Source organism: Microchirus variegatus (assembly GCF_963457635.1).
Source record: "Microchirus variegatus genome assembly, chromosome: 19".
Lineage (NCBI taxonomy): Eukaryota > Metazoa > Chordata > Actinopteri > Pleuronectiformes > Soleidae > Microchirus > Microchirus variegatus.
Genome location: NC_139820.1, coordinates 1,906,417 through 1,918,419, shown reverse-complemented (window position 1 = coordinate 1,918,419; position 12,003 = coordinate 1,906,417). Strand labels below are relative to the sequence as shown.

The 12,003-nt window shown below is 45.1% G+C and overlaps 1 protein-coding gene across 1 annotated transcript in view; it reads left to right on the top strand.

Moving 5' to 3' along the window:
- The window catches only part of LOC310940587 (uncharacterized protein), a gene marked incomplete at its 5' end in the record, with an annotated part of 7,768 nt that extends 4,872 nt beyond the window's left edge, over positions 1–2,896 (top strand). The window contains 5 exons of the mRNA XM_083905577.1: positions 264–339; positions 993–1,140; positions 1,219–1,548; positions 2,320–2,550; positions 2,644–2,896. Of these exons, the coding sequence (XP_083761703.1) occupies positions 264–339; positions 993–1,140; positions 1,219–1,548; positions 2,320–2,550; positions 2,644–2,714 (856 nt within the window). The 3' untranslated portion in view covers positions 2,715–2,896. The remainder of the gene's footprint in view (positions 1–263; positions 340–992; positions 1,141–1,218; positions 1,549–2,319; positions 2,551–2,643) is intronic.
- Positions 2,897–12,003: the final 9,107 nt, after the last annotated feature.

Here is a 12,003-nt window from a genome sequence, read left to right as displayed (position 1 = left end):
CTCGAACGCGCTAACCTACGTCACAAACGCGCCAACCCACCTACGTCACAAACTCGCCAACCCACCTACGTCACGAACGTGCTAACCTACGTCACGACCACCAAATTCATCGTCAACTATTTTAATCATCAATTTGAAGCTTTTTTTGAGGATTAAAACGAGATTTTTGATCGTTTTAGCTTCTTAAATGTGAAATTTCTCTGTTCATATTTAAATTCTATGCAAATGTTTAATTTAACGTCTCATTTACATTCATCTCACAGGTTTGGAGATCCGGTCGCGGTCAACTGCTCTGTACCACAGACGGGTTTCTCTGCGATGGGATGGGAAGTCGCACGGGTAAGAGAAATCAACGTTGTTGTACAGAACGTGTACGTCATCGTCAGCGTTTTTATCAAATGTTTTCTAGTTTTTTTTTTGTGCTTATTTTAATCATAAAATTGCCATAAAATATCCTGTGAGTAAGTGAGAATAACGTTCAGTATCCGGCAGTTATTGTTAGAATTGTCAATCTACTTTATGCTAATATAGCGCATTATTGTACGTAAACATGAGATTTTGCACGTTATATTTTAAAAATATATAAACTATCTCTCTCTATAACTCTATGTGTAAAAATAGGCTAAATAATCCCTCTCTAGCGACAAAGACGCCGATTCACTAGCTTCGTTACAACAGCGTGGGTGAAATTACCGTAATAACCACGCGACATTTTTGACGCGCCTCTTTGCCAGCTTTCAGAAAAACATTTTCCCCGATATATAGCACAAACCGTCGCGTAATTGCGCTAACGCAAAGTGCGCTCGCGTTAAATTAAGAACACGCTGAAACATAACATCTCAAATATTGCTTTAATTTGCGTCCTATTGTAACATACGACTAGCACAAACCGCCGCGTAATTGCGCTAACGCAAAGTGCGCTCGCGCTGAATTAAGTACACGTTGAAATATAATATCTCAATATTGCTTTAATGTGCGTCCTATTGCAACAGATGAACGCGACGGATTCTTTATTCACGACGGATCGGTCCCTGGTCTGGAGCGTGAACAGCGTGACCGACTGGAAAATCAATCCCGTGTGCTACGCGCTGTCTGACCACCGGGGGAAGTGCGATATCAATCTACCCATCGTCGTCTACAGTGAGTTTTCACAGGAAATTATCTTTTGTGAAAATATATGTTTTTTTAAAAATCGTCTTTTCTGATTTGTCCGCACAGAGCCTCCCGACAACGTGACCATCAGCCTCGGCGATCACTGCGGCCCGATGCTCGAGGCTAACCGCTACACGCTCCAGTGCCACGTGCAGCGCGTCGCCCCCGTCGCACGCCTCGCCGTGACCTTCTTCAAGGGGCCGACGCCGCTGCGTCGACTGCGCTCCGGCAGCGCCGGCAAGGAACCGGCGACCGAGGTCTTCGCCGTGGACATCGTCCCCGGCAAGGAGGACGACGGCGCCCAATACTGGTGCGAGGCCAGGCTGGAGCTGGGACCCGGAGGACCGCAGCGCCCCCCTGTGGTGATGTCACAAAAACTCAACGCCACAGTGCACTGTGAGTCCCAACTGCAGACGACCGATTCCACAACAATTAACCCGCCGTTTCAAGCACGCATCTGTGGTCAACTGTCGAAAACAGCACGTTTTAACAAGAACGGTTGATGCTAGAGCTAAAGTTTTTGGTTTGTGAGCGTCGCACAGGGTTAGACAACAACCATAGCAACGTTTTGATGTAGAAAATGTCTGTTTAAGTTGGAAATTGTGGCCAGGAGAAGATATTTTTCTGATTATTTTCCTAGAGCGCGACAGCCACGCCCGCAAACATTCAGAAACTTAAACTGCGATCGTTTAAAAAGCGTAATATTTATCAAAATTTTTACTTGGGTGAGAAAAGTCTGAAGTCTTGTGACCAGTTTAAAGTTTCAACCACGTCTCTACGTTAAAGTATGACGACACTGTGAGGCTCCAAAGCAGGCTTGTTTTTTTGGTTTCCCATTCAAGCGTATGTGGAAATCATTTGCAGCTTTTTTGCGTTTTTTGTCGCCATGGTTACTCGAAAAACTATTAGAAAAGTCACGGCACGCGATTCCCGTTCAAACTGCACGTTTTGATATACGACATGTGGGGGTTTGCTGAAAACTGCGGGAGGAGTTACACGGACGGACGGACGATCTCCCAACAGGAAGTGGGAACGTCTGAAACAGGAAGTAAAGTCTAACGTTGTCCCATCTGCACGAAACTTGACGAGCGCGACGAGGGCACTTCCCTGAACACGTTTACGGACTTTGCCCCGAAAAAATTCAAACGATCTTCTCTTCTCTCGCAGTCGGCCCGCAGCTCATTTGTCCCGCAAAGCTGCAGGTGAGAGAGGGCGAGCGCTTCCTCTGCGACGTGACGGGAAACCCTCAGCCGTCGGTCATTTGGTACAGAGACGGACACGCGGTGGCTCTGCCCGCGCGCTCCAGCAGAAACCACGCCGGGAAATACGTGGTGTGGACAAAAGGACATCTGGGACAGAAGAACTTCACGGTGGAGGTGGAAGTCCTCGGTGGTTGCGGTAAGTGTTAAAAGTGCGTAAATCTGAATAAAAAGGTTTAAAAAAACAGCATAGCCTCGATTAATCAGCCGGTCTCTTCCTCCCTCTCTCTAGGATACGGCGTCAGCTGTAACGGATATTTCCTTTCAGCCGTCCTCGTTATTCAGATGCTGAGCTGGCTGTGAAACCTCGGGAGGAGACGCCGTGTGATGCCGTTTTTGAAAAATGTGTGTTTGCTTTGTTTTTGTGCATCTTCATGTCCGACCTTTGTAAAACATGGGGATCAGTGAAGTTCTCTGCTTCTGCTCAGGTACACGTTCTGTTGTTGGTTATTAAAGCTCTTGTCATTATTGTCCCACTCTAACGACACGTTAGATTATGCAAAAAGACAAAAAACCAGAGCTTTAATCGATTACTAAATTAATCGTCAACTATTTTGATTTTTAAGCTTTTTTTCCATGATTAAAACAAGATTTCTGATTGTTTTAGCTTCTTAAATGTGAATATTTTCTTTGTTTCTTTGCTGGTGGACAAAACGAGACGTTCGAGAACATCGCAATTTCCAGGTTTGACAAACACTGATCAACATTTTTGTAACATTTTATGGACCGAACGATTAACCTCGACAGATTATCGATTCGATAATCGATGCAGTTCTAACCAAAACCAAGCTAGAAAGAGCTGATACAGCCTGTAAACTCTTTATTTATTACTTCCAAATTACAAAACAAAACGTTTCCAATACACAGTCAGAGTTGAAAGGTCATTACCACATGTTGTTGTTAAACTGTGGCTCATCAATTCCACTCTCAGATTTTTCCAAAAACAATTAAAAGACAAAATAAATCTTACTCGGGTCGACTATGAGCCGGTTTATTAGAATCCGGTCGTGTGTCCAAGTCCATCTGCATCTAAAAAACAGAGAAGACAAATGCATCACTTTCTAAAAAATGGTTTCAATACTTCCTCTAGAGGGCAGTGTCCACTTCCAAGTTACAGGCAGCAACAAACACAGCTACCAATGAAGAGGTTATTTTACTGATCCAAAATATATACACTACCGTTCAAAAGAGTTGCAAAATGAATAGAAAATAAAGTCAAGACATTGACAAGATTAGAAATAATGATTTTTATTACAAATAAAACTGTTTTCAGCCGTGCTAACATCATTACACAAGGGTTTTCAAGGGTTTTCTAATCATCCAATAGCCTAACGCCAAATGGCCCTCAATACACCTATGTACATATTCCATTAAAAACCAGACGTTTGCAGCTAGAATAGTCGTTTAGTGTATTTATGATTCATTTAATGTTAGATTCATTCATTCATTCATTCAAAAAAGTGCTTTTTCTTCAAAAATAAGGAAATTACTTTTTTTTCTCAAATTAATTTTTCCTCAAATTTGTATTTTTTTTCCTCAAAATTAAAATGTTTCCCCTCAAAAAAAATATTTTTCTCTAAAAATTTCAAAATTATTATTTTTTCCTAAAAATGTATATTTTTTCTCAAAATTATTATTTTTTTGCTCAAAATGTTATCTTCTTTCTCAAACTGTGTTATATTCATTGAAAAAAGTTATTTATATATAAAAAAAAAATTCAAAAATGTTTTTTTTTTTCTCAAATTTTTTTTCCCCTCAAACTTTGTTATATTAATTGAAAAAACGTGATTAGCAAACACAATGTACCATTAGAACACTGTAAATAGGCCTCTATACACCTATGTACATATTCCATTAAAAACAGACGTTTGCAGCTAGAATAGTCATTTACCACATTAACAACGTAAAGAGTGTATTCATGACTCATTTAATGTTAGATTCATTGAAAAAGTGCTTTTCCTTCAAACATTTTTTTCTAAAAAAATTTTTTCCTCAAATTTGTATTTTTTTCTCAAATTAGCTTTTTCTTTTACTCAAAATTTTAATTTTCCCCCTCAAATTTTTTTTTTTTCTCAAAATTTCAAAATTTTAATTTTCTTCTCAACATTTCAACATTTAATTTTTTTTCTCAAAATTTTATTTTTTTCTCAAAATTTTAACTTCAGGACATTTTTTCAAAAATGTTTTTTTTTTTTTTTCACAAATTTTTTTCCCCTTCAAAATGTTGTTATAGTCATTGAAAAAACGTGATTAGCAAACACAATGTACCATTAGAACACTGGAAATGGGCCTCTATACACCTATGTACATATAAAAACCAGACATTCGCAGCTAGAATAGTCGTTTACAACATTAACAATGTATAGAGTGTATTTCTGATTCATTCATGTTTCAAGTGAGCCCAAACTTTTGAACAGTAGGTGTATTTTTCCCTAATAATTCAGCCTAACAAAACTCACCGTAGGTAGACTAGCGTCGGCACGGTCACGGTATGACGATGACAGAATCGTCGGACATCCTCTGCACTTGCTCGGCCTCCAAATTCTTGGCGAAGTCTCCTGTCTGCAAGAGCTGAGGCAGGACCGCCTGACACACCCTGGTCTGCGGGAAGCCGACGGGGCTGGACTGAGGAGGCGGAGGAGGACTCTTCGTGTTCACCCCGAAGGCGCTCCAGTGCTGACCCGACAGTTTGTATTTGATGATGGCCGCCGCGAGGACCTCCTGGGGAACCACGAGGGCGTGGTGGTGGTGCTCCCGGGCCAGCGCTTGGTCGGCGAGGAGCTCCAGAGGCGAGTGACGCTCGCCGTTTACCGGGGGAGCGGCGGCTTCCCTCGTCGAAGCGTCGGGCGGCAAAAACGTCGAAATACTTAAGCCTTCGACCGAGACGTCGTCCGTTTTCTGGGGGACTTGCGCTTCCGGAGGTGGAGCCGCTGATGCACCATTGGTGAAGGACTGCCTCTTATCTGGTCTGGCCTTCTTTACTCTGAGCAAAAACGGACAATTTCAATTTCACACAGAAATAAAAACCTGCAGACTGAAATCCGCCCGATTATTCTACTTACGGCAGCGACGCAAAGGAGCCCAGCAATTTCCTGCTCTCTCGCATCAGTGTCCTAACACAAAGCAAAGGCAAAGTCGTTGGCCCTGTACCAATACCTCCCCATACCCTACATTTTGCGCGTTCACATGTAATCAACCCTCAAAATGTAGTGAGCACTAATGCGGGCGTAAAAAAACAGAAGTGGAAGGACGAAATTACCCATGGTGCTTTGCGAATTCAGCTAGCCGGCTGATATTTTTCAACAAAGACGGCGGCCGCATCTACCGAGGAACATTTTTGTTGTAATATATTTTCGCAAGTACGCGCGTTACAATGGCGACTTGTGTTGGAATATGTTCGTTTGATATACATCCACGATTTATGAAAGCAGCTAGCTAACTAGCTAGCGAGCGGCTACCCGCCGAGCATCACTTGAACACGAATACCCTGGGCTTGTCAGATTTCAATCGCATTCGCGATATAGCGTTTACGAGGACGGAGAAAAACAAACGGCTGATCCGCCGGCATTTTTCCTGAATGAAACTAGTAGCACGCTCCACCGGTAGAATTGTAAACATGTGACGTAGGTTAGCACGTTCGTTACGCTTACTACGCTCATTTGCATGCCCCAATACCACTTCCCTCAACGCGGGGAATTTACGGTTGAGGGCAACCAAGGGGAAATATTAAGGGGGAGGAATTGGGACGGAGCCATTATGTCGGAACAACAAAACAACAAGCGACCGGTATCTCGTACACAAACACAAACCTGGACAGCATCCAACCCTTGGGCCAAAGAGGTTTGACCTCGGTGTCCAGCAGGGTCTTCAGGTACTCCTCCACCTCCTGACCATCGCTCCTTTCCTTCTCGTATTTGTCCATTTTTGCCCTCAACACGTCGCACAGACACTCTCTACGCGAGAGGCAGAGAAAAATAACGTTAGCGTCGAATCGTTCGATAGGTCAAGTTGATGTGCGACATACCCGACCTGATCTCCTCGTTCCATCTGAACAACTTCCTGGGACCTCCTCTCGTCGCGCCTTTCTCCTCCACGCTGTCCTCGCTCGGTTTGCGCTCAATGGCCTCCTCCGTTGCCCTGACATGAACACAGGTAGGAACAGAAGTCGTCTCGACCGTGAACGTCAATGAGTTTCAACCATTTGACAACTTTTTTCGCCTTTGATGGGTCTCATTTTAAGTAAATCTGCAAAACGGACGGCAAACATTCAAAATGGCCGACCTCCTGTCGAGTTGACGCCATGGTTACGATTGACTTTTTTGTTCATCTTGGTCTATAACATCATCTCACCTAGTTTGGGGAAATTTGGTGGAACTCATCCAATAGCCTTCTAACGCCATTAGCTAACACAATGTACCATTAGAACACTGGAAATGGGCCTCTATACACCTATGTACATATTCCATTAAAAACCAGACGTTTGCAGCTAGAATAGTCGTTTACCACAGTAACAATGTATAGAGTGTATTTATGATTCATTTAATGTTAGATTCAATGAAATAAGTGATTTTCCTTCAAAAATAAGGACATTTAAAGTACGTTTTTTCTAAAAAAAATAATTCCTCAAATTTTTATTTTTTTCTCTCAAAATTGAATTTTTTCTCCCTCAAAATGTTTATTTTCCCCCTCAAAATTTTTTTTTTTCTCAAATATAAATAATTTTTTTTTCTCAAAATTTCCCCAAAAATGTTTTCTCAAAACTGTATTTTTTCTCTCAAACTGTGTTTGTAAAGTTATTTTCTTTCCTTAAAAATGGGTTATATTCATTGAAAACATTTAATTGAACTAATAGGGCACTTCCTGTTTCGTGGCGAATGGTCGAAATTCACCAAAACGCTGAGGGTTGCCGTGGCCGCGCTGTTTTGAAACCGCAAAACCTTTCAACTACTTTTCAACTTCGATTCGTCTAATATAATTGGCATGCTTTTTTTTACGTGGGTACGACAAGTGCGCTCGGACGAGGCTACGTAGGTTGCTAATCTGCAAAATTCAAAATGGCCGACTTCCTGTTGAGTTGAGGCCATGGTTACCGTTGACTTTTTTGTTCGTCTTGGTCTACAACATCTTCCCACCAAGTTACGGGAAATTCTGTGGAACTCAATTTTGCCCGTTTTCACCTTAGGGGGGCGCTATTAAAAAAAAAAAAAAAAAAGAACTCACTTTGAGGCCTTCAGTTGCTCGTATGCGTGACAGTTTGCTTGGTAACACGCTATCTGCTCAGGCATGGCTTTACCTATGGCCTCGCTGAGTTTCTGCACGGAGTCCTCCATATCCGGGGGTTCCTCCTTGTCACAATGCAAGATTTAAGAACGTTAGCGACATCCTCAAACACGCAACAACCAGCAGCACACTCACTCACTCACCGCGTGACTGAGCAGAAGCTTCTTGATGCGCTTGAGCAGCGTCTCTCTGCTGCACGGCAGGAACGACGACAGGTGAGTGTAGAGCTTGGAGCGCAGCGTTCCGCCCTGCTCCCGACACTGCAGCTCGATACTGAAAGGGGAGGTTGTCGACAATCGTTTCCAGTTCCTAACGCCGCTAACGTGACTAAGAACGGATTATTCCCACATGTCGTATTATACCTAGCGTTGGGCACGTTAATGGCACGTTATCGGCGTCTACGTCCATGACGACCGCCCGGAAAAAGACGCGCGTGACGTCACGTTTACGCGACTCCCGATTTGTTAAAACGAGTCTCTAACGCAACGCTAAACTTTAAAAACAGAGGCGCACAAACGCAGTACACAGGTACGCTGGTTATTTGTAGCGCTGCTAATTTCGTACAATAAACAGACCGCTCCAATTCCACTGTAGGCGCGCTAATGCAGCTAACAGGTAAACGGTGCCTGGACTCCGGTGATGCAGCACGTAAACAGGATGCGACGCACAGGAAACGAGTTACGTGGTACCGTGCGTTAACATAGCGCTACTCTAAAGTAACGCTAAACTTTAAAAAACAGAGGCACACATACGCAGTATAGAAGTACGCTGGTTATTTGTAGCGCTGCTCTTTTTGTTTCACAAACAGACCGCTCCACTTCGACTGTAGGCGCGCTAATGGAGCTAAAGCAGCTAACGGAGCCAACTGGTAAATGGTGCCTGGACTCCACGCAAACAAGACATCACGCACTACTTTTTCCGTTCAGTCGTCATGGAAACGCTGCGTGCGCTAACATTAATGTCACAAACACGCACACAAAAGTATCGTACTGTATCGATTAGCCTTGGTTTTTGTCGCTGGATTACTCACGCTAACAGGATGGAGTTGATCTCTGGGGTGAAGAACTTCAGTTTCGACTCGCCCTCTGACGTTTTGACAGCCTGAAAACAAAAAATAAAAAATGCTATGTACATTATCTGTAGATTACTTTTAGCACGTAAAAAAAAAACAAACAAACAAAACTCATCTCACCGTCATGAGCTTCTTCACGGCATCTTCTAGTCCTGGGGTGAGGCCGTCTGGTAGAGGAACACCTTGATGCGATGAGCAGGAACTGGCCTCTGCCTGGGGCTGGACGTGCTCAGGTTGAGCCACCTTTGCCAAAGAGTCGTTCGCCTTCGCGTTTGAAGGTCGCGCTTCGAGGTTGTTCGTTTTGGCTTGAACGGGCTGCGTCTCCGCGGCAGGCTGCGGCACCAACGTCTCCTCGGTGGCGTCCAGCAAGGACACCAGGTCGATATCGAAATCCACCGCGCTGGCCGCTTGGATGAGGGCGTGGTCGTTGACCGAGCCGATTAAACTCAGGAGGGGGTCGGTCAGGCCGGAGCCTCCGCCGCCCGCCGCGTCCGCCGGACAGAGAGGGATCGTGGGCACGCGAGGGACCCCGGCCACCTTCTCCATCCTCTGTCGCTCCTTCTCCTTCTCCCTCTGAAACTTCTTCAGCATGCTGGTGACGCTGAGCGTGCCGGCGACGCTCTTCTTCTTCTTCCTCTTCGTCGCGTCGTCGCTCAGGACAACCGCGCTGCAACGTGATTACATTTCAGACTTAACTCCGGCAACGGTAAGGTCTCGAGGAAGAAGAAGAAGAAGAAGAAGACGTCGAGTTTCTCCCGAGTCTCACCTCGTCTCTTCGTCCTCTCTGCAGCGCTGCTTCTTCTTCTTCTTCGGCTTCTCCGGTCCAGCGTTGACTTTGCGTTTCTACGAAACGTGACGTGTTAGCGATCGGTCCATTTTCGCGCATTAATAAAAAAAACCATTTACCTTCGAGAGCTCAAGGATTCTCTCCTCGGTCGCGAAGTTCTCCGCCTCCGAGTCCGACACCTGGCGGAACTGCAGCACGCCGGAGTTGATGTAGAAGCCGCCAAACTTCGTCGTGATGGCCGCCGGAACAAACTCGTCGTACTACGGGGAGGGAGCGAAAAACGGAAAAAAACAATATTACGATGAATACGTTTGATTTAGTCTTATGACAATAACGCTATAGAACACGGACTCACAGCCTCAGAGTTGTCAATGAAAGAATCTTCGTCGTCGTAACCATAACCGATGTCGATCAGATCCTGAATGCGATCTTTCTTTTTCTCCACTTTTCCACCCTGTGACGAGAGGATGAAAAACGTTGCTTCTTCTCCACGAAAAACAATAGTTAAAGGTAATTTAATCGAGTGATTTCTCACATATTTTGCCTCCAGTTTCCTTGTAATGGAAGCGATTTCATCAGTCTCTCTCTTCTCGTCTTCAAACTTGCTCAACGGGTCTTTATTGTTCGAGTGCTTGATCTAAAAGAAACGCCAAAAAACAAAACGCATAACGACACAGCAAAATAAGGTACGATAGGCAGGATTTTATGAATTATTCCATAACTAGACAAAGGCTAGCTTTACACGACAGCGCAAACCGCAAAAGTGGCGTTGCGTTCCCACTTTTTATTACGCGTTTAGACGAGCGTCTTTGGCTGGAAGACGCAAAAGTGTGTCAAATTTGATGTAGTATGCATGCCAGGTGGCTAGGTGGCACTGTGAATACAACAACACCAGGAGTAGCGCTCTCTAGCAGCGCGAAGTAGCAGCTAAGGCGACTTGAATGTCCCACTGATGGATTATAATCCGACACGTTTGTTGTCGTTTGTCTGTACTGCACATGGATCTGACGTCAACGCGCACGGGAGGCTAGCTAGCGCGAGCGGCTCAGAGTGCACTTTTGCATTTTCAACACTTTAGACGGGAACGCGACGGTGGAGCGTTTTTAAGATTTTCGCTCTGGAGGGTCGGGTGAAAAATTTCATTTGTTGTCGATAGACGATTATTTTATACGGTTTGAACGCAAGAGAACCAGTGCTACAACGGCGCTTAACGGCGTTAACGCACACAGCGCGTTTCCATGACGACTGAAGGGAAAAAGACGCTCGCGACGTCACGTTTACGCGACTCCCCGATTGTTAAAACGAGTCTCTAAAGTAACGCTAATCTTTAAAAACAGAGGCACACATACGCAGTACACAGGTACGCTAGTTATTTGTTAGCGCTGCTCTTTTCCTTTGATAAACATGACAGCTCCAGTTCCACAGTAGGCGCGCCAACGGCGCTAAAAGGAGCTAATGCAGCTAACGCAGCTAACTGGAAAACGGTGCCCGGATTCCGGTGTGTCGCGGCACGTAAACATGACGTCGTACGCGTCTTTTTCCGGTCAGTCGTCATGGAAATGCGTTGTGCGTTAACGTACGACAGCACTAATTATTGGTTCTCATGTGTTCACACTGTACGAAATAATTGTCCATCAACAACAAATCACGTCTGACGATTGAGTTTTACATTTTTTGGAAAAATAGTGCTAACGCTAATGCTAAATTATCGTGCGCTAACCTATTGCACAGCACTACGAATAACGTATGTAGTTGCGGTCGTTCAATACGAGCACACACACACACACGTGCATAAAACGATACCGTTGTGTAGCATGAAGCGGTTTAAATTTTGGAAAAACACTGGGATATTAATTGTCGGTCATATTGGAACTATAAGGGGCCTTTTATGCCGCAACACCCCACCCAGTGCCCCCAAAGACCCTTGCTAAGCCCCTGCTCCTAGCAAACACATTTATGCTAACATTAGCTTCGCGATAGCGACACTTTAGTCGACAAAACGAGTAAAATCCTGACTCAAAACGAACGCAGAGGTCACATTAACGTCGGATTAATTAATTTGTCCGAACCTTGTTGTCCATGAGCCGAGTGTAGCTGAACTCCGGGAAACTCCGCTCGTCCGCCTCGGACAACGTCACGACCAGGCGGACCGTGTCGGCGGTGTCGGCGGTGCGGTCTGGACGGTTCTGCCCACCCGGCAGGACACCTGTCCACGCCGGGGAAGGGGAAGGGGGAGGAGGAGGAGGCTTCTGGGTCTGGTCCGAGGACGACGACGACGACGACGGCGGCGGCGGGTCACAGGACAAAGTGGTTAACGGAACTCTGCGGGACTCCGCCATGACAGCGGACAACGGCGTCGAACCGGCGTCACGGACACGTACGTACGTAGACACACACACGGACGGGTTTAATTAAGCGAAAGCGGGCGCAGGTGCGTTCACACACACAAACAG